Source organism: Lolium rigidum, unplaced genomic scaffold (assembly GCF_022539505.1).
Source record: "Lolium rigidum isolate FL_2022 unplaced genomic scaffold, APGP_CSIRO_Lrig_0.1 contig_51064_1, whole genome shotgun sequence".
Taxonomy (NCBI): Eukaryota; Viridiplantae; Streptophyta; class Magnoliopsida; order Poales; family Poaceae; genus Lolium; species Lolium rigidum.
Genome location: NW_025900810.1, coordinates 20904 through 48214, shown reverse-complemented (window position 1 = coordinate 48214; position 27311 = coordinate 20904). Strand labels below are relative to the sequence as shown.

Sequence of the window (27311 nt, the reverse complement as noted above, 5' to 3'; positions counted from 1 at the left end):
CTGCGGCTGGCCCCAGTCCCTCAGAGCGACGGCCCGCAAGCCTCCTGGTCACACGTCCGATGCTATCGCAAGGGCGTGCCACCTGACCTATACCTGGTCAGGAAGGTGTTAGATGATGCCTCGCTTAGTTTCCTGCATGGCATACACGTAAACGTTAAATACGAGCCTCGATCGGCTCTCAGGTTATCCTGTGAATCGGCTCAAAGAGCCGATCCACCCATGATTCGTACGAGGTGTCCGAATATATGGTGGTCCTGCTTGATCAAGATAAAGGTAAAACGATCTATGACGATTTAGGGTTTTCACCGCATAATCGGATCATCCTACTCACGATTGGGCCTCGCGCTCGCGTACGGTGACCGTAAGCCGATCCTAGACAGGGCCTAAAAACCAACACGAGGTTGATCCTCGGAACATCCTGTCTAGGGCTAGCGAACTCCACCCTACACGCCGCTGAATCCTCCAACCCTTTGTAAGGACTAACTATTGCGGATGTTAAACTAATCCTTGATGAACAAGGAGCAACCGTAACGGATCGGATCTACTAAACTATGATCAAGCGGGGTGCCGCCCCTACACCTAAGATAGGTGTAAGGGCGGCTAGATGTATAAGGGTTGCACTACGACGAGCATATGATACGAAGAACAATGCTAACCCTAACACATCTAAGATAACTACGTTGCTCGCCATCAAAAAGGCTTCGGCACGAGCAACGCATGAACAACGTGGGTAGGCTTGTGCTGCCTAGATCGCAAGATGCGATCTAGGCAGCATGGTGCTTACCGGAGAAACCCTCGAGACGAAGGAGTTGGCGATGCGCCGAGATTTGTTTGTGTTGAACGTTGGTTGTTGTTTATTTCATAAACCCTAGATACATATTTATAGTCCAAATGACTTTCTAATTCGGGCGTGCACCTAACCGTGCACGGGTAAAACTCTAACTCCTAACCGATACGTAATCTAATATGTTACAGATACAAGGGCAAACTAGCCCAAACTTTGCATGTAAGGCCGATTCACGTATTTCTTCTATATATAAATCTTCAAGTCCATCTTGATCGCGGCCCACCTCTGACTCGGTCAAATTCTGGTGATAACACATGCCCCCCTGGTTTTGGAAATGTCATTTCCAAAATCATTATGCTTTCTTTCGTCGGGTCATGTCATGGCAGAGCAGAACTGTTGTAGCATCCTTCATCATGACACTTTGTCTTCCCAACTCCATGTAAAATTCGATAGCTTTAGCATCACTTCCTTGGAAACTGCAATGGCATAAAATCTCCACTAGGCTCCCCATTATTTAACCGAGCCGATTGATCAGCCCTCTTCATCCCCTCCCTCTGTTCTAGCGGTCGGCACCAAAAAACCCTCTCCTCCTATAGCAATGTCCTCCTCTTCCTCTTCTCCCTCAGGCCTCCCCCTCCAATCCTCGCCGAAGAGCAAGAATGAGGACGACCTTCACTCCGGGGCGAACCCCATCTCCTCCGACAAGGAGAAGAAAGAAGGAGAAGTAGCAAAGGCCAAGGCCTCCCCCTCCGCCAAGCTCCCGCCGAAGAAGCGCTCCCGCATATGGGTGGACAGCGAGGACGAAGATGATGACGAAGAAGGAGAAGAGGAGGTGGAGGAAGATGATTCCTCCTCTTCCGCTGGGTACCCGCCGACGAAACGCTTCCGCTCTTGGGCGGACAGCGAGGATGATGAGGATGACGAGGAAGACGAAGCTCCGACCAAAGGCCGGGGCAGCGGCGACGAGGAGCTTCTGGGAGCAGCGCCGACGACATCGACGACGGCGATGATGAGGACAGCGACGACTAGTAGAGTAGGACTAGTAGTAGCAGTGCACTAGGCACCAGATCCCTCTTTTTGAGAGCCATCGGCTCTTCCTTGTAAGGCTGCTCCTTTGAACTAATGAAAATTGTTTTCCCGATTTATCTCTCAATTAGTTCAATTTCAATCCTCCAGCTCGTCTCACCAAGGCCGACAGCAACGTATCAGACCCCTCCTCTTCTAGACGCCCATGAAGCCGGGCTCAGATATCGATTAGACCGTCAATCAAGCACTTGTCAAATTCAGACCGTGATTTGATACTCCGCAAATCTATAGCCGATGACTGTTCATCGGCCATTTTTGAGAATCCAGTCTCCCTCCCTTTTTTGTAGCAACAGGACGGTCCAAACCCTGTAAAAGACGACAACCTCCCTTTCCAACTCCCCTCTGTAGCCTTAGCAGTCTTCCTCTGCAAGCAACTCAGTGTTTTCGGAGAAGGCCGCGATACAGGGTCAGCCGATGTATCTCCAATCGGCTCCCGAAAAATAGAGCATCCACCAAATTAGCTGCCCCCCGAGCCTTAATCAAGGCGAGAACATCGACGAGGATGCACGGATCTAACGAGAAAGGCTTTGACTTTAGGTAATCCGGTAATCCGAAACAGCCACCAGGAAGAGCCAGCCAAACTTGCCCCATCGATCAGCTTTTTTCCGTTGAATGCCGGTGTCTTGCATGTCAAATTGATGTCACCGCTGAACTATCGCACAGGGTTGTCGGCTTATTGCAACCGAGGCTTATTGCAACCGAGGCTGCTCTCGTGGGTCTCGTGTAATTGTCCTTAAGTCGATGTCTGCTGCATCGGCTGTGCTTAAATTTTTTTGAATTTTTTACGGCCGATTTATGTATCGGCCCTCATACCTCAATACCCATCATCAAAGAATATCTTGGGCTGCTGGGCACTTGCAAGACATTCCTACTGCATATCCTCGTGTTTCATCCACCTAGGTGCCCCCGAGCCGATTCTGTTAAGAGAATTGATGGTATCGGCTCTTCAGGTATCCCCTGTTGGATTAAATGTTGAACCCAGGCAGAATGGATGGTGAGGATAATTTTGGCCGATTGCTGGAATCGGCCTCCACGTTGCTTGCTCGATGAAGGTTTTGTAATGTTCCTCCATAAATTTTTTGGGGCCGATCACAAGGATCAGCCTCGCCACATTTGTCCATCGATGTTGCTCTTGTTACACGGTCAGTCCGGTGGATAAAACCAGCCTAACCCCGTTCTTTGTCACGTCGATGCGCTCGCGATCGTCCAAATTGATGCACGAGAGTGGCTCTTGGCCTGATGTCTCCCAAACGTCCATGCCGGCTGTTGAAATTTCGGCCGAATCATCTGCGTGGACGACTTCTACTTCATCTCCATCCCATCGTATTAGGCATTGGTGCATCGTGGATGGAATGCAACAGTTGGCGTGGATCCAATCTCTCCCTAGTAGTACAGCATAGGTGCTCTTCGCTGTCGACAATAAAGAACGTCGTAGGGACAGTTTTCCTTCCTACGGTCGGATCCACATTCGAACACCTTGTGCGTCAGATGCTTGGCCGTTGAAATCGCCCAGTGTTACATTGGTCTTGATCAGATCCGAGCTGGAGCGTCCCAACCGACGTAGCATGGAGTATGGCATAATGTTAACTGCCGCTCCGGTGTCCAGCAACATCTTGTTGACAGGCTGCCCATTGATGTAACCTCGCAAGTACAGGGCCTTCAGATGCTCGTAACTTCTTTCTCGTGGCTTCTCAAAGATGACCGGCCGTGGGCCGCAGATCCAATTGTGCCACAGGTGCTTCATATAATCTTGGAGCGCTAAACTCCGTTGGAAGGATGAAGACCATGTTTGTGCCGGCCGATGTGTCATCATCGGCTTTCCTTTGCTTGGGGCGCCACTCTTTTCTTTGTGGCCGACCTTCTTCGTCCAGGGTTCGCTGAATTTTGGCGGCCAGATCGGGCCGTGCCTTCCTCAACGTGTGCAGGTATAATCTTTCAGCTTCCTCCAACCCACGCGGACGCTGAACCCTTCGTTTCGGGAACGGCTGAGCCCATCGGGGCACCACCTTGGCCGATGATACTTGTCTTCTTCATCATCGTCCTCTAGTTCCTCGAGATCTTCTACCCGAGCGGACTCGGCATGCCTGTTCCGAGGCGGGAGAGGCCCTAGACGTTTGAACACGGACACGTTAGCTGCATCCTTCTTCTTCGTTTGCATTACAGGCGGTTGCCGATTGTTGGCAATCGGCTCATTCTCGAATCCCAGCAGTGTACGAAGAAGGGGCAGTCCCAGTGCCTATCCACGTCGTCTTGCTCCCTCGACTTTTCCTTGGCGTGGCGCTCGTATCGCTCCTCGTCGTGATCATGCCGACGACGTCTCCTATCGTCCCTAGCCAGACGATCTTCTTCATCATCGTCGTTGCATTGCCGGCGTTGGTCATACTGACTCACATACTTGTTGAGGAGGTGATCAGAGAGAGGTCGCTGATATCTTATGTTCTTCACTTCTCCCTCTGTGACGTAGCGCTTGCCGTCTCGGCGGAGCCGATCGCGTGGAGCGGCTTCCTCTGTGACTTTGCTATGAGAGCAGCTGCCCTCATCTCCGTCCTTACCAGAGTGGTGTCCAGGTCCTACCATGTTGATATTGCACGAGAAATCCGGCTGGCACCCTCCATGGTAAGTACACTCCACCATGTTAACGGCGTATGCCGGTGAGCTCGGCACTTCCGGTGCTGCTGATGCGCCTGGCAACGGTAGACGGGACTGGAGTGGCACCTCTCCTTGACAGGTCCCGCGAGCTGGTCCCGACGGAGAATACCGATGGCTTATGATTTCCTGGACCACGCGCAGAGCGACACGCTCCAAAGTGTTTACCAGGCTCTCAGAGTGGCGGTGCAGCGAATGAGCCACCATGTAGTTGATCTCCTGACGCGGCGACTCTGGTGCGTTCTTCCGACGGGCGGACGGGTCCACTCCATCGAGTGCGCCTTCGGTGAGAACCCCTTCCACCCGACGCCATGGGAGCGGGTTACGTGGAAAGAGCCGATGAGTTCGGCTTCGAGGACCGCCTTGATTTCGTCGTGCTTCTTCTTGAGCTCGTCAGTCGGATCCTCGTACTTGACCGGAGTGCTTTCCGCCATCTCGGATGTAGATGGCGATGCGGTGGATGTCGAAGATTGTCCCACCGGGCGTGCCAGAATGTGTTGCGGTCAGAAACCCACCGGTGGGCAGCGACTGGCAACACAGTAGAGCCGGGAACAACTAGGGCCGCGGCTGGCCCCAGTCCCTCAGAGCGACGGCCCGCAAAGCCTCCTGGTCACACGTCCGATGCTATCGCAAGGGCGTGCCACCTGACCTATACCCGGTCGGGAAGGTGTTAGATGATGCCTCGCTTAGTTCCTGCATGGCATACACGTAAACGTTAAATACGAGCCTCGATCGGCTCTCAGGTTATCCTGTGAATCGGCTCAAAGAGCCGATCCACCCATGATTCGTACAGGGTGTCCGAATATATGGTGGTCCTGCTTGATCAAGATAAAGGTAAAACGATCTATGATGATTTAGGGTTTTCACCGCATAATCGGATCATCCTACTCACGATTGGGCCTCGCGCTCGCGTACGGTGACCGTAAGCCGATCCTAGACAGGGCCTAAAAACCAACACGAGGTTGATCCTCAGAACATCCTGTATAGGGCTAGCGAACTCCACCCTACACGCCGTTGGATCCTCCAACCCTTTGTAAGGCCTAACTATTGCGGATGTTAAACTAATCCTTGATGAACAAGGAGCAACCGTAACGGATCGGATCTACTAAACTATGATCAAGCGGGGTGCCGCCCCTACACCTAAGATAGGTGTAAGGGCGGCTAGATGTATAAGGGTTGCACTACGACAACATATGATACGAAGAACAATGCTAACCCTAACACATCTAAGATAACTACGTTGCTCGCCATCAAAAAGGCTTCAGCACGAGCAACGCATGAACAACGTGGGTAGGCTTGTGCTGCCTAGATCGCAAGATGCGATCTAGGCAGCATGGTGCTTACCGGAGAAACCCTCGAGATGAAGGAGTTGGCGATGCGCCGAGATTTGTTTGTGTTGAACGTTGGTTGTTGTTTATTTCATAAACCCTAGATACATATTTATAGTCCAAAGGACTTTCTAATTCGGGCGTGCACCTAACCGTGCACGGGTAAAACTCTAACTCCTAACCGATACGTAATCTAATATGTTACAGATACAAGGGCAAACTAGCCCAAACTTTGCATGTAAGGCCGATTCACGTATTTCTTCTATATATAAATCTTCAAGTCCATCTTTTTCGCGGCCCACCTCTGACTCGGTCAAATTCTGGTGATAACAACGTGATAACTCCAAATTCTGAAATACCATCATCGTCCGGTAAGGACAATGTTTAAAGAACTCGCAAAGATGCTATAATGCATAGTATGAGATGCAATCGTCCCGAGCGTAACCTAACCCCGATGACTTAGGATTGATGAGTTGTAAAGATTTCTTTAGGGTGTGTTGCACTTTTAGAATAGTTCTCAAACAAGGTTCTTATTAGGGTTTGGTGATATGAATAGCATAAACAAGTGATAGAATGCATTATAACAAGGATACACACAAGGAATAGTGGTTGAATAGTATGTAAAGAAAAGTTGTCAATTTTAACTTCTATGGTGCATGGTGGATGATTACATATATTATACTTTAAAGGAATAACTTTTGAAGAACATGTTATGTAAGAAATATTAAGTATTTCAAGTAAGAACTATTTGTTTCTTTGTTTTGTTTGATATTTACTTCAAAAGAATAACTTTTGAAGAACAGGTTAAATAAGAACAAGAACTACTATAAATAGGAGCTATGGCTTCTAGGGTTTACTATTGGACTTATTTAGTTCACTACTAGGAACTAGTTGGTTCTTAAGTGGAATGGATCTATATGCAGCAAGTATTGGTGGGTTTATTACTATGGTTGATTATAGGTGATCATATCAAAGAATGGTTATCAGGGTGGTGCTATGAGTTAAACATTAGGTTTACTATGACTTCTCATTGGCCTCACTAAGTAATTAATAATGAGTTCCTAAGCTAGGTGGTTTATTATACTCAAGTAGGGTTTAGTTGAATGGAGCATGTAATGTGAATTACTACACAAGATGGTATTATAATTGATCACTATGGTTCTACTAAAGTTATGGTGTGATACTTAGGGATGGTGATCAATGGTGTTAACATGAGAGTAACAAGTTAGGGTTTGCACTTAAGTGGCATTAGTGGATCATATAAGGTTTATTCAAGAATGAAGACATGGAATGATGACTTCATGTGAGTTGGTTTTATTTTAATGGATCATGAGCATGAATTAATTTGTTGCTTATTAAGGTTCTATAGGTAAAGGTGAAGTTCATACGATCACATGTGATAAACCCCTAAGGTTTTAGAATTGAAACTAATTTAGGATGATCACATAAAATAATGGAATCAAAGTTCTTATTCATATTAGGACTAGGGTTTCTAAATTGTAATATCATTTATAAAATGATAATTGGTAATGGAGTTGAAGTTATTAACTACTTTGAAATAAATAAATAATAGCTTAGCATTTTATTGTTTAAAAAGGTTTAAGAATTAAGACAAATACTAGTTAGGGTTTAATTAGAAACTAGGGTTTTATAGTTCTTATTAGGTTTTAAAATAATAACTTGTTAACTAAAAATGTTTAAGTAAACAACTTTTGAGCTACTTAGATAATATTAGCTTTTAATTTTTTCTTGATTTATTATTATTTAAAGAAAATGGTAAATGGTAATTTCCAATTTAAGGTTTATAAAAATACTACTAATATTTTAGTTCATGAAAGAAATTCAATCTTAACATTTTATTTACTTACTAATTAGATACTATTTATTTTTTAAACTAAACTAATTAACCAATTTTATTTGAGTTAAGGATAAAAGAAAAGGCATAAACAATAAAGGTTAAAATAATTAAATTTTCATTTTGATAAACATTTTTATATTACATTTTTATTGAATAGGGCTTATTTTTGTGAGCATTTTGATATCATATTTGAGTTTTTATGAGTTTAAATGAATTTTATTTATTTTAGCAAAGTTTCAGTTATTTTCTAGAATTTGAAATTAAAACGAAATACTAAACATACCGGTTCATACCCTAGCTCTAGAGATAGACAGGTGGGACCATTGACTTGGTCGTTTGCGACGCAGGCAAAGACCAAGTCAACAACTGGTGGGCTCATGGCCACGTCACTCTCTTGCCGGCGGCTTGACGCCGGTGGCCAGTGGAGGGTGGCGTCGCCGATTTAAGGCCCCCCGGGATGCGCGAGTAAAAATTTCTGGATCCCCTCGACCTACTGAACACGATGGTGGTGACGGTTTTCCGAGAAACTCACCGGAGCATCACCGGCAACCATGTGTTGCGGCGGCGTACTCCGGCGAAGAATCGAACTCGAGCTACAGACTGTTCTAGGAAGCGAGAGTATGCTCTATAGACGCGCAAGCTCACCGTGAGGTTGCTGGTGTCCAGGTGCTCAATGTGAAAACGTCGATTGCTGACGGAGATGGTCGGGAAATCACCGATTCCGACGAGGTACTGAGGAAGGGAATGATCAAATTCGTCCTACACCTTGCTCCCCTTGACGATTGCTTGCACCTCGATGATCCTTGAGTCCAGGTGGTCCTCCTAGACTACCCAATCGAGCTTGGGGTGGCCTCCTCCGTCGAATTTGTCCTCGACGCCGGTAACAGTGAGTGGAAGAAAGCGAGAGATAGAGAGCGATTGAGAAGGAATGGTTGATCGGCGAGGTTCTAGGGTTTACTGAGGAAGCTCCTAGCCTATTTATAGAGCTCGGCGAGGTCTGGTTCGTCGTCTCGTCGGCGGCAGGGGTGGAGATGCGACGGTGACATTGAGTTGCATTCGGGCATGAATCTTGATGCGAAAGGGATAAGGCGGATGTGAGAGGTATAGGGATGGGTTCTGGAAGCTTCTGCGGCGTCCAGGGTGTCCTTATCGTCGTCGAGGACGTGGCCGAGCTCCTCCTCTGCGCTGTCGTCTCCGGAGAAGAAGAAGACGACCTCCTGTTTTAACGTGAAGCGGTACGCAGACTCCGGCTAGGCTGACTTCTGCGCGAGGATGGGCCGATGGTGGCTGCTTTGGTGGACTGGTAAGCCTGGTAAGCTTCCTCTCTTATTCTCTCTTTTCTATTTTCTGTTTTTATTTTCTGATTTGAATTTGATATTTGAATTCAAATTTGAATTCAAATTTGAATTCTGTTTCTTCTTGCAGATTCTTCAATATTTAAAACTCGATAGGATTTGATAGAAATGGCTACTGCATAACTTTGTTGTTTAAAACAATTATTTAGTGTTTAATTAAATTGGTATTGTTGTGGAATGTAATTAAAATAGATATGGTTTAAATATTTATCTCATTTCTTTTTTTAATCTAGGAACCAATTTTGTTTTAAACGATTTGAAAATTTATAATCTGTGCATGGTGAACATATTATTAAATATTGCTAGGGTGCTTAACAGTAGTGAGGGTTCACATATATTTTAATTAAGGTTAGAGTTTAAAATAAATGGAAAGGAGGATGGGGTTGGATCATGATTTCATGTGGATAATTGTTTCTTAGAATTTAAGAATATGGTTGGATAAACTAATTTAAGAATATGGTTGGATAAACTAATTTAAGAATATGGTTGGATAAACTCTATATTAACTAATCTTGCTTAGCAACTTTAGCCTAAATTATTTATGATAGATCCTATGCTCATCATGGTTAATTGACTTGCTAGAGTGATGATCCAAACTATAATATATTTTCCTATTTAGTCAACCAAACAATTACTTGGAGTTCAAAATAGAATTGGATATTGGTTGCACCCTAATTACTTAAATATCATTTAAGCTTAAGTATAACTAGCTTGGTCAGAGCGGACCTTCTCTACCTCCGTCTTCTCACTGGCGCGCTTGCTCGAGTTCCCGCCGCGTTCGAGCCTGCTTCCGCCGCGGCCAACCTAGCCGCCCCCACGCCCGATAGATCCGCGCCCGGACACCATGGCTCGCCGGCGGGAGGAGGTGAGGCGGAGGAGTGGCTGGATCTACGCGCGCGTTGCCGATTGCTCGCCGGCGGGAAGGGGATTTGTCATCGGCGAGAGGCGGAGGAACGGATAGGGATTCGCCCCCATCAGCCTCTCGGACCGCCATAAATACGGGTTTTTGGGGGTTTTGGGCTACGGCTTGGATCCATTTTCTAGGCCAGACCACCGATGCGGTGTCTGGTCCGGCCCAAAAAACGCCCCAAACCCGCATATCATCCCAAACTAGCATTTAGGCCGATATGCGGTGTCTGCTAGAGATACTCCCAAAAAAGAATCCCCTCTAATCCTCGATGATCATATTATGAAGAATCACACAGGTGGTCATAATGTCATTGAGAGTTTCTTTGTCCCAAAACTTTCCGGGGCCGCAAATTATTGCAAATCTAGCTTGCAAAACCTCGAAAAGCTCTCTTAATTTCTTTTGGGTTGCCCCTTGTGCCTTTGCAAATTCAACTTCAACTCAGCCGTGTGGTAGTCTGATGGTCTTCACAGCCCAATCTGGGTATATGTTGTAGCCAATATAGTAGTCTATTGTGTAGTCATGGTCATTGAAGGTGGTCGCATGCCGTGGCATCATCACTAGCAAGGTAGGCAAGAAGATGATACCTATGCAACACATTGATATCATTAAGAAAACCCGGCAAATAAAAACAATGCCAAATCCGTAGATCCTCGAAAGCAACTGCCTCAAGAACTATTGTTGGATCGTGACTCTTGTCGCGACAACCATGCGAATGCGTCAAAAGAACGGAAATTGGCATACCTTCGTGGCGGCGGTCGATTCACGACCTTGATGGCTTCGGGCGCAGCCGATTCACGGCGGTGCTTTGAATCGTGGAGGCGTGGGGAGTTTCACGTACATCGGCGATGAGGTAGGGACCACGTCGACGCGCTTGAGCTCTAACCGGGATCCATGTCGGCGCCGATAGCGGGCGGGATCCCGTCGATGCGGCCACGAACGATCTCTCGTGGTTGGGGGAGTGGGTCGGTGTGGCAGGGCGGAAGCGTTTCTTCTAGCTAGAACTGTGAGGGGCCAAAGGACCCGGTCGAAATATGCAGCAGCACATTGCCGCGGAACTAGATCGGGTGCGCTGAAATGTCCGCGTGGGACGGAAATGGCCTTTGCGCCAACGCCTCGCACCGGATGGAGGCTTCATTTGGTTTGGCCCCCGAAATCCACTCTTCTTAAAGTTGCAAGGCCGCTTATACCGAGCCCTGCATAAAACTTTGCAGGTTTCTCGGTTTTGCGGAGTCAGACCTAACCTCTTTGTTCACCGCATGCGACCGGTTATTATATGGATTGCGCCTACATACATACGGAGTCTCCTACATATGCTCTCAGGATCGGACGTGGAAACAAAAAAATGATGTTTGAATGAAGGAGAGGGTTTGTGTTAGTGGTAGATCCATTTACCTATAAATTTGTATCGTCGATTTGGTCGGTTCTGGTTGTAGATCGATTTGAGTAGGACGAGACCACATCGAGCTTCTACATTACGATGTGGTATTTATCGTTATCATTCAGGCCTAGATCTTGTTGTCGCACAAAACAGCCTTTAGACATGCTCACTGGCGGATCTAAGTGCAAGTATGGAGGTGCATAGGACACCGGGTAGATTATGTTTTCTTTGTAAACTAGCAAATTTTCATCGTATGTGCCACACCTAGAATTTGTTTTTTGATGTATGTGGCACCTCCGTGCACCCTAATCATCCTCTAGTTCCACAACTGGGCATGTTGCGTTTCCACGTCTCATCTATGGCCAATGTTACAACGCGATTAGAAGGGGATAGCAAACCTGAACTACATATACAATTGCAACAACCCAAATGCTTCGGATGAGAAGCGCAACTGCTTAAACCGCACCGGGTATGGTAACGAAAGGTATCCGTCTAAGTATGCCCACATCAGGGGCCCTTTCCCGGTAAAACAAGGTTATGCAATGAGGGATCATAGGACACCCCAGTGGAAATTGTATTCTTTGCTAAATTCTATTCATTTGTAGTGTGCGACACCCCCATCTCCAAGTGAAAACAGACGTGGGCCAGAAGCAAGCATGTAAACACACCCTGTAACTCCCACTATGGGTAGGCGAATCATGAATTCATGATCCTGGTTAGTGGTCCTAGGTCATGTTGCTCCGAATCTTGGTGGTCCGGATCTGTTCAGCTAGGTGCAGTGCCGGTGCACGAACTGCTGGTCCAAGAAAGTAGATACCCAACCGTACATTTTTGTTGCGCCCTGGGACACATAATTATGACTTGATGATCCTGATCTCGCCGCTTGAACTACTATCTGGTTGCGCTGAACAGCGCGCTCCAAGAAATAGTTACGGTTCGATCTTTGTACCGATCCTCTCTTGGCCGCCTTTATTTGGTGGATGGATTGGCGACGACAAAAAGTTGAAAATTCAAAACCCACAGCTATCTAAACCCAGACCAGACCAGACCAGTTCTGCGTGTTTATTGACCAAGTTCACAGACCTGGAAAAGGCACAAGGCAGTCTCAGCTTTGTTTCCTCTGGTCTGATCCTGATCGGATCCAAAGAAAGCGGAGAAGAAGGGCTCGTGCAAGGCTGCAACATCGTGCCTTGTGTTTGTCTTGTTGCTCAGGCGAAAATAAAGCCTGCAGCTGGGCCCCAACACCGCCCAAGGGCTGGGCAGCGGGGCCAGCACCGTGCGTGAGATGCGTTGGCCGTGATAGAAAGGAAGGGCGGCGCCATCGTGCAGAGAGAGCAGTTAAAGAGAAGAGAAGAGAGGAGAGGTGAGGGGAAGATAATCTGCAGCGGAGAGGGAGTCGAGAGGGAGCGGAGGCCATGGGCAGGGCGGGGTGGCGAGCGGAGACGAGGAAGATACACGGAGGGCCCCTGACGCTCGAGAAGTACCGCCGCTTCTTCGTCGATCCATGGGGCGACGCTATCACCAACGACCAACTCAGCCAGGTGCGTGCCAATTGACGGACCAAATCTCCATCTAAATCATCCATCCATCCATCTGATTGCTGTTTCTGTATTGTATTTGCTTTTTTTTTTTACATAACTGAATGTGTTCTTCCTTCATTCACTTATTACTAATTCAATCTCTTCTTCTTTCATTCATTCATCTGATTGTTTGCGTTCCAACGTTATCCTTCACGTTCCTGTAATCGAATCTTAGAGCCCGCTGTTCGTTTGCTGTTTTTACATAACTGTATCTGTTCTTCTTTCATTCACTTTTTTTTTTTTACTAAATCTGTTCTTCTTTCACTGTTATTTAACTAAATCTCTTGTTTCACCTTGTTCTTTTTTTTACTAAATCTCTTCTTCTTTCATTTTAAGTAATGTGATGTGATGTGTTTGTTGCGTGCACCCGTTTGATGATTCTGCTGTCACCGCTTGCTTGCAGATCCTCACCATGCATGGCTTCCTCAAGCTCCCGGCAAACAAGGTTTTCTCCCATCCCATCCATCCTTCCTCCTTCACTTTCTTCCGCCCGCCGTTGGCAACTTGGCATGACTTGTTTTTTGCGAGGGAGCAGAGGAAAATCATGAAGCAGCTGGCGGCGCAGATAGACCTGCAGCCGCCGCGCCGCTCCACTTTGCACAACGCGGCGGCCGCGGCCCGGCCCTCCGCCGTGAGGATCAACGCCAGGCAGGTCGCGGCCGACGTCGACGCTATCGGCTGGACGGAGAACCCCATCGGCGCCGTGGCCGCCTTCGCCGGCTACGGGGAGGGCCCACCGGAGCGGCTGGGGCGCATGCCCCCGCCCGCCCACCACGTGCTCTCGCTGGCGCTCGCTCTGCGCCGCGCGCGGTCCAGGCGGACGCGCCGCTCTGCATACCCGCGCCGTGCTGCGTCCAAGGACGTCAAGGTGAAGGAGGAGGACGTGGAAGAGCCGCCGCCGTCGCCTCCGCCGCTCTGGACGCGCTCCCCGACTCCGTCGCCTCCGCCGCTCTGGACGCGCTCCCCGACTCCGTCGCCTCCGCCTCTATGGATGCGCTCCCCGACTCCGCCGCCTCCTCCCCCGTCGCCACCTTGTCCACAGTCTGTTGCGCCTCCTCCGCCTGCTTCGCCACCTCGGGCACAGACTGCGGTGCCACCTCCGCCTTCGTCGCCACCGCGGCAACAGACTGCGGTGCCTCCTCCGCCTTCGTCGCCGTCCTGCCGCCAGCCTAATTTGGAGACAATCTTCTCCCCACCACCACCAGGCTTCGGTCCCCCAGGCTTCGGCTCGCTCCCGCGGCCGTGCTGCGCCCGGCCTACATTGGCGCCGCTCCCGACCCCGCCAACAGACTTCGTCCCGCCGCCGCCACCGGGCTCGAGCCAGCCTGCATTGGCGCCACTCCCCACCCCGCCACCAGGGTTCGGTTCGTCCCAGGTGACGCCGCCGCCTCCGCAGCTATTCTGGGGCTTGCCGTTGCCGATGGCGCCACCGCCGGCAGGCCCGGGAGCGCCGCCTGCGTTCGCGCATCATCTTCAGCCTGCAGGACAGCGACCGTCGGTCCCGTCGTGTTATCCGGCAGCGTGCTGGGGCGCGCCCTCCGTGCTGCCGCCACAGCAGGCGCCCTGGCGTTGGACGCATCCACCGCCGCGCTGGACAGCACCTCATATGCCGCAGCAGCAGCGGCCGCCGCCACCGTGGGGCTTCATGGAGCAGTCGGCGCCTCCTCCTCCTATGCCGCTGCAACATCAGCCGCATTTCGAGGGGCAGCAATGGCCGCAGCCCACAGCCACCGGGGGTGTCCTGGGGGACTGAGATCCAGTGCCCCGACGTGGGCAGGGCACGCCGTGCCCAGAGGCTCCAAATCCAGCGTTCGTTTTCTATCTAACGGTCAGCACTACTCAGCAGTAAAGTCAACATTTATCTGTCCCACCCAGACACGCATCGGGAGAGCGGCAGCGACGCAGACCGCGGGAAGAGAAGGAAGCTTCAGACTCAGATATTCTGCTTAGAGCATCTTTAACAGAACCCGTAAACCCGTCGGAACCGAACTTTTTCGGCGGATTTACGGGTTCGGCCGAATGTGTCGCAGATCAGTGACCGAAAAGATGGACCGGTCCGTAAAATAAGTTCGGGGGCCCGAACAAATCTCCGAACGGCCCCTATTAAAAGGGTTCGCGGAGGGGAGTTCGGGTCGCAAACCCTACTCCCCTCCGCCGTTCCTCTCCCTCCGCCGCCGCCAAGCACCATCTCCGGCGAGCAATCCAGCGAGCCCTAGGCAGCAATCCACCGCGGACAGCAGCGATGACGACCTCGTCCCCGCGCGGTCGCCCACCTTCTTCGCCGGGGACTATGTCCACGGCAGTGACGGGGAGGACGCCGTCCTCGCGCAGACCAAGGCCATCAGCGCGGCGGAGGCTCGCCAGCGTTTCCGCCGGGAGGAGGCGGAAGCCGTCCGCCTCGTCCGTGAATACGAGGCGGCCCGCCGGGAGGCCCGCGTCCGCCGCGTCAACGCGTGAAGCTCATCCTCGACAGCGTCCGCACCATCTGCCGCCGACACGCTGCGCCACCATCGGCACCACCGCGCGCGTAGGCCACTTTATAGGCCGCATTTTGCTTAGCTTGAGTAGCGCTCGCCGGTGTACCAGTACTATAGGTTTAATTTTACGAACAATGTATGTTTTGATGCTCAATCGGAGCATCAATTTGATGTCGAACTATGATCATCGCCGAATTTACCCGCGCCCTTTCAAATTCTGTTTTTCAGTTCCAGTTTTACGGTTTCTAATCTGCGCTACTGCCAAATTCGCACGAACTATCGTTTTCGGAAGACTGAAACCCACTTTTTTTCGGGCTCTGTTAGAGATGCTCTTATACAAATGACCATATTGTTCACCCTTTTTTCCTGATGTTTTGCTTAACTGAAGAAAAGGCGAATTTATGTGCTACTATTTCTCTAAGTGCATCTCTAACGGAAGCGACTCATCGTCCATCGGTTTAAATTGTCGAAATCGACCGCGTATCTGTTTGACGACCGCGTATCTCTAACGGAAGCGACGCATACTACGCCGTCACCGCTGCAGCCACCCAAGCCAAGGACGATGATCTTGTCCTCGCCACCGCTCATAGATCTTGGGGCGCCGCCGGTTTTTGGCCATAAAAACGTGACATGGATCTTGCAGCACCACCAGCGCTTTAGGGAGACGCCGAATATTGACCGAGGCGGCGCGGGGGATCCAGGCGGCGGCGTATGGCGGAGTGTGGGGAGAACGCTGCGGCGAGGGAGGAGCGGGTAGGCGGCACCGTGGGCGGAGCAGGTTGCTGCCCCGGTACGCCACCGGCATCATGCCGCCGGGCCTCACAGAGGAATAGGCCCCACCGGGCATCGTGGTCGGTACCGGATTTCGTCGTGCTCGACGATGACGACAACGAGTAGGCACAGGCGTTAGTTTTTATTATTATTTTCCTTTCTTTACTATGTAAATTATGTTTGTGTTAAAAAAATGTGAAACCGAAAAAAATGTGTTGTCAAACGGATGCGCAAACGGATGCACGGTCGATTTCGACAATTTAAACAAACAGAGGATACGGCACTTCCGTTAGAGATGCACTTAGAGAAATAGTAGCACAGAAAATTCGCCTTTTTTCAGTTAAGCAGAACATCAACAAAAAAGGGTGAACAATATGGTCACTTGTATAAGCAGAACATCTGAGTCTGGAGCTTCCTTCTCTTCCCGCGGTCTGCGTCGCTGCTGCTCTCCCGATGCGTGTCTGAGTGGGACAGATAAATGTTAACTTTGCTGCTGGGTAGTGCTGACCGTTAGATAGAAAACGAACGCTGGATTTAAAGCCTCTGGGCACGGCGTGCCCTGCCCACGTCGGGGCACTGGATCTCAGTCCGTCCTGGGCCAGGCCCACGCCTGTGTTTTAGGGACTCCTGTCTTGCAGAGTCTTTGCTAAGCTTGATAGTTCACTGCCCTGACAGGATATTTAGGAATAAGATCACATATTGTTGCGAAATGTAGTTTTCTAGTCTCCGTTGTACTATTTTTTTTCTGTATAACGTATTTCTAACTGAAACTTCGCAACAATATGCAGGGCACGGATAAACATTATGTTTTGAAACTTCAAAGTACCAATCTTTTTATAATAAAAAATCGGGCACACTGGTGTTCAGGCGCCTACAAATAACCAACATTGTAGACGATCGCACTGGTCGTAGTCCATATAGTATTATAATTAATGATATCTTTCTAAAAACTTGATAAATTTTACATGGTTAAACTCTTAACAAAAAATATCCATCTTATTCTATGGAGCAGAGGTAGTATATGAGAAAGGTGAACCTTGTGGTTTACTACCCATCCTAGTCTCTGAAAGAATCGTATGTCGCACCTAGGGGGTTGAATATGTGCTAACCATTTTTAGTTCTTTTTTAATTTATGCTTGACATAAAGGTAAAATTTTAAATATGCAACTATGTAAATTTACCAGGTATACAACTAAGTAAGATATGGCTAGATAAGATATAATAGAGCTATTAAAGATAGAAGTAATCGAGAGTGGAGCACGCGGAGACACAGAGATGATTTACGTAGTTCCTTTTGAGGGGAAGTACGTCTACGTTTGGAGGAGTGTGGTCGCCACGAAGGCTAGACCAACACCATAAAGGTCTCACTCAGGTCTCCTATGAGCAACGCGATAAAGGCCTAGCCTACTTTCAGTAAGAGATTTTCTCGAGGCAGAAATCAGGTCTTTAGAAGGTTCTTGGGACACACATCCACAACCGAATTGGAGGCTCCCAATATCTGTAATAACAGAACAACAATAACAAGAACAAATCAACCACAAACAATTAGGATTTCCAAAAGGAATACTAGCAAAGGATCCCTCAATCAAATAAGGGAGAAATGTAAATCGCTTCGGTGAAGATGTAGATCCGGGGTCTTCTCCTTCGATTCTTCAAAGATCGAGAGCTTTGGATGGTTGGAGGAGGAGATCTAGTGAATCTTGTATTTTTTGGAGTGGCTATAATGGTGGATGAACTTGAGTAAGAATGAGTAGCTTGAGGTGGAGGAAGAAGGGGGTGTATTCATACCCCTCTCAAAAATCTGTGGGGCGGATTATCCAGCCTAAGTAAGGACCGGATTATCTCTCCCCCTGGATTATCGGGCCGGTCGTAAATATCCCGCCAAATATCCGGCCTGGATCCAGGGTACTGAGAGCTCGTCGCCGAAGTCTTTAGCCGTTTTTAGGGACTGGATATTTTGCAAATATCTGCCCCCGGATTATCCGGCCTGAGAAAATTTCCCTACTTCCTTTTCTCTTGTTTCTCAACACAAATTCAACCACATATTTTCTACACTATATTGTATCACACATGTTGTCATCAAACACACAAAACTTTAATTAGAGAGATGTTCTTCCAGTCTCTCGAGGATGTCATGCTATTTCAGACTTCTCTTTTTTTAGTAGAATCAGTGACAACATTTCTGCATTATTTTTGGTGTGGAAGCTACGGTATAGTTAACAAGTCTGAACTCATTTCTTAAACCATAACCAATATCCATTAAACTACGAAATCCGCAAAAAAATAATACTCCCTCCATTTATAGATATAAGTTGTATTGCTTCTTACGATTAAAATCCGGAATACCCCGCAACAACAAAATATCACTCCCTTATCTAATTCAAATCCTCATTTTTCTCACTTAGGGAGGCCATGGGTAATTCCGCCGAAAACTAGTGATTTGTTTTTCCTCCAACAACGCGCTTTAATTTCTAAGCCAAAAACTTTAAAACCTACATAAAAAAACAGAGATAGTAGAGAAGAAAGGACAAAAAAATGGAGTATAACGATGAACCATTTAGCTCCTTTGATGATAAATGGACCACTAGTATTCTTGGAGAACATACAAAAGATGGTAGCGGTATTATTTCTCTTCATAAGATTGTTGATGACGATGAGTTTAAAAAAGTATTTGCGATATGATAATGGTTTGGATGATGGTAAGTTTCGCTAGACGATCCTCCATTTAGAAACAATGGTGAGTAGTTTACAAGGGGATGAAGAAATAACATATTAGTTACTTTGGTTACTGGTTGTGATGATGCTGTTATTCAAGAGAGTCATAGTTTATTTTTGAACTCTCCTACCTTTAGTGTAGGGGAGAAATACCTATGTTTTTTTTTTTAAGGAACGGGCAGTCGAACTGCCATCTGATTAGATAGAAAAGAGTTTTAATTACAAATATACCTATGTTTGAAAAGTGGAATTACATGTTGTAACGTCGTGCCCCTGTGTTTGTCTTCTTGCTCAGGCCAGGGGGGAAGACTGCAGCTGGGCCCGACCACCCCGAGCATAGTCGCGCTTCTCCCGCACGGCACGATCCCACCGGAGCAGGTGAGTTGCGCACGTACCGGTCGAGCCTGCACCACCGCGTGGCCGTGACAAAAAGCAAGGGCGGCACCATCCTCCAGAGAAATCAGTTAAAGAGAGAGAGAGAGGGCAGAGGGGACCTTCCCAAAAGAGCAGAGAAGAAAATCTGCAGAGAGCGAGCGGCGGCCATGGGCAAGGAGGGATGGCAAGCGGAGACCATGGAGAGGAAGATACACGGAGGGCCCCTGACGCTGGAGAAGTACCACCGCTTCTTCGCCGATCCCTGGGGCGCCCGTATCACCATCGACCACCTCAACCACGTACGTGCCCGAGCAACCAAATCTCTCCTACTCCATTGTTTGCGCTCCAACTTTATCCTTCGATCTTCATCATCATGTATCACGCGTTCTCGAATCAATCTTCTCCGAGGCCGCTGTTCGGTTCCTGTTTTTACAAAGCTGATGAATCTGTTCGTCCTATATTTTTGTGACTAAATCTGTTCTGGGATTTTACTAACCATGTACCTTCCTCTTTCATTTTTAACTAAATCCGCTCTGGGATTCTACTGATTGAAATACTATCTATATTGTGTTTCTTATGCCGCGTTTGATTGGTCGATCCTGCTGTGCACGGCCCGCTAGCAGATCATCGCCATGCATGGTTTCGTCAAGCTCCACCGCCAACCCAAGGTTTACCGTCCGTCAATCTTCCCTCCTATTTCATTTTCTTCGCCCTTTAGTTTTCGCTGCTGTTTGCGTGACGGGATGGAGTTTCTGTTGTTGCGAGGGAGCAGGGGAAAATCATGGACCACCTGGTGGGGCAGGTGGACCTGCAGCCGCCGCGCCGCTCCACGCTGCACACCGCGGCCCGGCTCGCCGCCGCGAACATCGTCGCCGCGCAGGCCGTGGCCGACGTCGCCGCGATCGGCTGGACGGAGTGCCCCATCGGCTGCGTCTCCGTCTACGCCGGCCTCGGGGAGGACCCGCCGGCGCCGCTGGAGCCCATGCCCCCGCCCGCCGACCACGTGCTCTCGCTGGCGGTGCGCCGGGCGCGGTCCAAGCGGACGCGCGGCTCTGCGTACCCGCGCCGTGCCGCGTCCAAGGAGGCGAGGGTCAAGGAGGAGGACCTGGAGGAGGGGGAGATTTGGCAGCCGCCACCATCCCCTCCGCCGCTGAGGGCGCGGTCCCCGACTCGCCGCCTCCGCCTCCGTCGCCCCCGCGGCTGCAGACTGTGGTGCCTCCCCCTCCTTCGTCGACGTGCTCGGTCCAGCCTAAGTTGGAGCCGATCCTCTCATCGCCACCACCACCAGGCTTCGGCTCGCCCCCGCCACCCGGCTTCAGCTCGCCGCCACCACCCGGCTTCGGCTCGCCTCCGCCACCGTGCAGGAGCCGGCCTACATTGGCGCCGCTCCCTACCGCACAGGGCTTCGTCTCGCCGCCGCCACGGTGCTGGAGCCAGCCTACGTTGGCGCCGCTCCCTTCAGCACCATCAGGCTTCCGTGCGCCTCCTCCTCCGCAGCTATCCTGGGGCTTGCCGTTGCCCATTGTGCGACCGCCGTCAGGCCCAGGAGCGCCGCCTGCGTTCACGCATCATCTTCAGCCTGCAGGACCGGCACCACTCTGGCGACCGACGGTGCCGACGTCTTATCCGGCACCGTGCTGGGGCGCGCCCTCTGTGCTGCCGCCACAGCAAGCGCCCTGGCGCTGGCCGCTTCCACCGCCGCGCTGGGCACCGCCTCATATGCAGCAGCACCAGCGCCCGACGCCACCGTGGGGCTGCATGAGGCCGTCGGCACCATCCGCCGCGTGTCCAGGAGCAGCAGTATAGGTAGGCACTGCTGCCGGCATAGTCTTCGCTAGCTTGAGAGTTCACTACACGGTCACAGGAGATTAGGGATAAGTTATCATCCTGTTACAGTTCTTTTTTGAAAATTTCATCGTATTAGCGTTGCGAACCGTAGTTTGTTTACTTGCATCTGTTTCACTGCACCTCCATTTGCTTGTATTGCCATTGTTGAGCTCCGAAACATGATCCGTGGAATATTGCAAAGAATCGTGCCCCGTCATTTTCTCTTATATGCACAATACTTCCTTTCTCTCACTGGCAAAATGTCTGTACAGTGTGTTCCGCACAAGTATGTATTGTCCAGTAGACATCAAATCTGTTGCAAAATGCTGGATCGGTTAGGTAATCAACCCACATCAAACTACTTCAATACGATAATGCTTGAATATTCTACTTTGAATCCTAAATTTCATGTCCAAAGTTCAGTTAAACATTACGACTAGAGTAGCGTCGATTTTCTCTTCAGCGTTGCAAACAAGATTGACACACAAAACAACAACCAAATCACACGCAAAGGAACCGAAAAATCTCTGTGGTTGGAGTCGACGAATTATTAATCAGAGAGCATCATACGGCAGGCTCCATGAACATCACCACGTTACACATTTAAATATAAGTGGCACGCCTATTGCTGAAAACATGCAATGCATGTATGCAACACATGGTCATATAGCGGTATAAGGGGGTTGCCCCGATTTGGAAGAAAAATATCATGGCATGAAAGGTGAATCTTGTTATTTACACATATCCATGCAAAATACCCAAAGGATGACATGCTACTTCACTCCTACCTACATGTAACACATGGTCATGTCTATTGGGCCATGCCCTTTACATGGAGGTGTGATGGCAGCCAAACATTAGCCCATAATTTCAACACTTATCAACTGTTGATTGACATTCGTATCCAACGGTTGAGCTGCCTCATTGAGAGGTAGACAGGAGAAAAACCCTAGCCACCTTTGATGGTGTGTGCGAGAGCAAGCAAGAAGCATGCCAAAACGTGGCTGTTGTAAGAGGGTGAGGGAACACACTAGAATAATACAACCAAGTGAGAAGAGAGGAAGAAAAAGGAGAGGTGATTTATGTTCAGATTGTCTAGCGAGCAATCAACACAAAGTTGCATTCAACAGTTAGTCTTGTCAGCCTGGGGTCTCATCCCGATATGTGATGGAGCTGAAAGTGCTGAAGCCATTGCATGCCTCGAAGGCATAAAGCTTGGTATCAATCATGTTGACTCTCGTCTGATTGTGGAAAGTGATTGTATTGCTGTTATCAACAAGGCAAACTCTGTTGAAAAAGATCGATCCCAAACCTCCAGTATTACCGCAGACATACAACGCCTGGTCTCTATGTTACCGGATGCCAAATTTAGGCACATCGACAGAGAACAAAACAAGTTAGCTCATGAACTTGCTAGATTTAGCCGTGTGAGTGCTAGTGGTAATGTGTTACATGGCTCAGTCCCTCCCTGTGTGGTGGAACTGGCTGTGAAGGATTGTAACAAATACTCTGTTCTTATCTAATATATACCACCAGTTCAAAAAAAAAAACAGTTAGTCTTCTCACAAGAAGCCCGAGGTGTTGAACTTGGTACATTTCAATATTTGTAAAATGTCGGTGATGTCATCAGTGGGTGGTACAAAGAGCTTTGTCGCATTTATTGATGACTTTTCCAGTAAGGTTCGGGTCTATGTTTTGAAGACCAAAGATCAAGTACTAAGTGCATTTGAGCAATTTCAAATATCGACTGACAGTGAAACTGTGAAGAAGATCAAGTGCCCTCGCACTGATAATGGGGGAGAGTATATTGGCCCATTTGATGCATATTGCAAGGAGCAGGAAATTAGGCACCAATTTCCTCCTCCGAAGACACCACAGCTGAATGGTATTGCTAAGCGGATGAACGGAACAATTGTTGAGAGAGTTAGATGATTGATGTCAAGTGCAAAGCTACCTAAATATTATTTGGGTGAAGCTTTGTCGACTGCAATTTATCTTATCACTCTTATTGTTGTGTTGTTGTTGTTGTTGTTTAGGGTTTAGGGCCAGTGGACAACGAGCTGAAGTGTGTTGTAATTCTAAACGTTCTAGAGAAGACACGGTACCGAGGTTGCTCATAGTGAATCTTGCGTGGACAGGTTGGTCAACACCGTAGTTTTCCCTCCTTGCGTCGAGGATGTTTTCCATGTAATTCCTTGTGTCACTTGAGCGTGTGCTTGTGTTTGTTTTTTCGTTGCATAATTATTGGTTGAAGCTATCAATGAAAGTTTATATTTCACGTAGATTGGTGTCCTGTGAGGTCAGGTCATGTATTTCCTCTCCGTGTCCCCAACAGTATCAGGATATGAAATGTGAATCTTGTCCTTTAAACACCAATGTATACTCTCGGGGATGGCATGACTTTACACCTACATTTTCTGTTGAGTAAAATACATCTACGATCATAGTACATTTCGCATATATTCAGAACAGTCACTAGAGTTAGGAAAGTTGAATTTGTCGTCACTAAAAACTTTTTTTAACATGTGGCACTAAATATTTCTATTGTGCCATCTACGTATGGTCACTGAACCTAGTATCCTACTTTTTCTGCAAATGTGGCTGTGTCAATGAATTGTTTCTCGGAGAACATTATATGAGGGAGCCACGTAAACCACAGTGTTCCACTTCCTAAAAAATGAGTGGCATGTTTATTACTACCTCTGTCATAAAATGATTTTACATGTTTATCTAAATTTGATGTATCTATACACTTTTTCAACATCATTTTATGGAAGGAGGGAGTATATGAAAAGTTGAATACTGTCCTTTACTTCTTGTCCATTTAATCTCTCGAGGATGGCATGATACTTCACACTCCTACCTTTAACATTCATGTTAACATGACATATCGCATGTATATTGCCATCGATCTAAACCTCATTGCTAAGTATGACAAGATCAGTGAATTCAAGGGCACCCCAATTTCCCCTTCCACACATATTGGTACAATGACAAGCACCGAAGCTAAATCACCACAACATGAGGTGAATCTATGCCTTAAATCTTGTCCACTTTATTGGACCATAGATAGTATGTTGCATAGTGGGACCATGCGTGCCCTTAAGTATGAAGAAGCGGAGGAATGAGAAGGAACAACAAATTGATTCACTCCAAGAGACAAGCATGCAAGTGGAGTAAGAACAAGTTCGTATAACTCTACCTCCACCTGGAACCTCCAGATGAGATCCACTTCGTATCTCCAAACAAAGGGCATCCATTAATTCCCAGAACACTCACCCTAGTATCACTAATATTTATCTCTATGAGAACATACCTCGGTCTTTTGGCAAGGCATGCGGGAGCGCACACAACCCATCCGGGTTCGAGCCTTGGGCTTGGAAGGGTGCTCATGAGTTTTCTTTTATAAAAAAATGCCGATGGATACTAGTACTTGGGTTGATCTCGTCTTTTTTAATGCTGATCTCTATGATTATGAACCTTCGTTTATGAATCAGTTAGTTCCTTTAATGATAAATCCTATGTTAAATGGACCAAAAGTATACTCAGAGAAGATACAAGTGATGCCAACGGTATTGTTGCTCCTAATAAGATTTATCTTTTCAGATTTGCTATATGATAATGGTTTAAATGATGGCCCTGTTTCGCCTCATGATCCTCCGTTTATAACAATGGTGACTAGTTTATTTGGGGACAAAAAATAAGGGAATATTGTTGTGATGATTTAAGAGAGTTCTACTTTATTCTTCAACTGTCCTACCTTTACATTGGAGGATAAATATACTTGTGTTTAGAATTATTTGCGTAGATTGTAACTATTCTATGATAATAATGAATCTTGTTGCAAGCCTAATGTTGATGTTTATTAATTTTCGCAACTACTTTGAGAGGTGAAATAATGGGTTTTGATGTTTTAACACCTCTCTAGCATTTAACTGCTGCAACATCGTGCCCCTGGTTTTGTCTCCTTGCTCAGGCTAGGGGAAAGACTGCAGCTGGGTCCCACGACCGGAGCAGGTAACGTACCTGCTGCACCACCGCGCGGCCGGATTGGCCGTGACAAAAAGGAAGGGAGACACCACCGTGCAGAGCAGAGAAGAGAAGGGAGGAGAAGAAAATCCAGAGGGAGCGCCCGGCCATGGGGAGGCCGAAGAAGGGCCCCCTGACGCTGGAGAAGTACCACCGCTTCTTCCTCGATCCCTGGAGCACCGGCTTCACCAACGAACAACTCAACGGCGTACGTATTCTTCGCGCTCCAACTTTATCCCTCATGTTTGTTCCCGTATCATGGATCACGCTCTCCAATCGAATCGAATCGAAACTTGGAGGTCGCAGTTCGTTTCCTGTTTTTTAGTTCACTGAATATGTTCGTCTTTCATTTTTCGTACAGTAGTTAAATCTGTCCCTCTTTCAGTCCTTTACTAAATCTGTCCATTGTTCTTTCAGTCTTTAAACAAATCTGTTCTGGGATTTCGTATATGGAATATGATGTGTTTGTTGTGCGCGCTCGATTCTGCTATTTACGGTCGCTGTTCGTTCCTGTTTTTACATTGCTGAATTTGTTCGTCCTCTTTTTGCTGACTAAATCTGTTCTACCTCCGTTTTTACTAAATCTGTTCCTTCTGCTTTCACTTTGATCTGAACATAAATCTGTTTTGGGATTTCATGTACCATGCGCGTTTGATTCTGCTTTGTATTGTACGGCCCGCTCGCAGATCATCTCCGTGCATGGCTTCACCAAGCTCCACCGCTTCACCAAGGTTTTCTTCCATTTACCTTCAGTTTCTTCACCGTCTGGCTTCCGCCGTCGTTTGCGTGACGGGATGGCGTTCGTGTTGTTGTTGCGAGGGAGCAGAGGCGAATCATGGAGCACCTGGTGGGGCAGGTGGACCTGCAGCCGCCGCGTCGCTCCACGCTCCACACCGCGGCCCGGCTCTCCGCCGCGTGCATCGCCGCCGCGCAGGCCGTGGCCGACGTCGCCGCGATCGGCTGGACGGAGTGCCCCATCGGCTCCGTGGCAGGCTTCGCCGGCTTCGGGGAGGACCCGCCGGAGCCGCTGGAGCCCATGCCCCGGCCCGCCGATCGCGTGCTCTCGCTGGCGGTGCGCCGGGCGCGGTCCAAGCGGACGCGCGGCTCTGCCTACCCGCGCCGTGCCGCGTCCCTGAAGGGGAAGGTGAAGGAGGAGGGGGAGAAGGGGGAGATTTGGCGGCAGCCGCCACCGTCAACTCCGCCGCGGCGGATGCGCTCCCCGACTCCGCCGTCTTCGCGCCCATCGTCCCCGCGGCCACAGACCATGGTGCCTCCTCCCCCTTCGTCGCCGTGCCGTCGCCAGCCTAAGTTGGAGCCGATCCTCTCATCGCCACCACCACCAGGCATCGACTCGCCCCCGCCACCAGGCTCCGGCTCGCCACCACCACCAGGCTTCGGCTCGTCTCTGCCACCGCGCTGGAGCCGGCCTACATTGGCGCCGCTCTCTGCGCCACCAGCACGCTTCGTCTCGCCGCTGCTCCCTACCCCACCAGTGGGCTCCGGTTCGTCCCAGGTGCCACCGCCGCCAGGCCCTGGAGCGCCGCCTACGTTCAAGCATCATCTTCAGCCTGCAGGACCGCGACCACTCTGGCGACCGACGGTGCCGCTGTCCAATCCTGCACCGCGTCCGGGCGCGCCCTCAGTGCTGCCGCCACAGCAAGCGCCATGGCGCTGGCCGCTTGCACCGCCGCGACGGGCACCGCCACATATGCAGCACTACCAGCGGCCGCCGCCACCCTGGGGCTGGATGAGGCAGTCGGCACCTCCCCCTGTGCCGCCACAACATCCGCCGCGTTTTGAGGAGCAACAGCATACGCCGCAGCCCAGGCAGGTGATTTACTTTTAGCCCAACAGTAAAAAGTTTTAGGGACTGTGTTGTCTGCATTGTCTTTGCCAGCTTGAGAGTTTACTACACGATGACAGTAAAGTAGAGAATTGAGAACTGTAATTTACTAGCTTCTGTTTTCCTGCATCTCCATCGTCTAGTATTTGCCATTCTGTGCCCGCGAAAAAAAAAAGTATTTGCCATTCTTGTGTTCAGAAACATGATCCGTGGAATATTGGAATGAATTATGCCCCATCACGATCTTATGCACACCACTTCCTTTTTCTTGCTGGCAAAATGTCAACATTTTGTTGCATAATGTCAACACTTTCTTTTTATCCGCCCAAACTGTATACTGTCAAGT

The 27311-nt window shown here is 48.9% G+C and overlaps 2 protein-coding genes and 1 pseudogene across 2 annotated transcripts; all 3 read left to right on the top strand.

Moving 5' to 3' along the window:
- Positions 1-12763: 12763 nt before the first annotated feature.
- LOC124681641 (leucine-rich repeat extensin-like protein 3) lies at positions 12764-14681 on the top strand. Its single transcript, XM_047216510.1, has 2 exons — positions 12764-12889; positions 13332-14681. The coding sequence occupies exons 1-2, from the start codon at positions 12764-12766 to the stop codon at positions 14679-14681; spliced, it is 1476 nt and encodes a 491-aa protein (XP_047072466.1).
- A 4752-nt stretch (positions 14682-19433) lies between these two features.
- LOC124681639 lies at positions 19434-21072 on the top strand (annotated as a pseudogene).
- A 4139-nt stretch (positions 21073-25211) lies between these two features.
- Positions 25212-27043, top strand: LOC124681638 (leucine-rich repeat extensin-like protein 3). Its single transcript, XM_047216509.1, has 3 exons — positions 25212-25330; positions 25809-25853; positions 25949-27043. Exons 1-3 carry the CDS (start codon positions 25232-25234, stop codon positions 26966-26968), a joined length of 1164 nt encoding a protein of 387 aa, XP_047072465.1. The 5' UTR covers positions 25212-25231; the 3' UTR covers positions 26969-27043.
- The last annotated feature ends 268 nt before the right edge of the window (positions 27044-27311 follow it).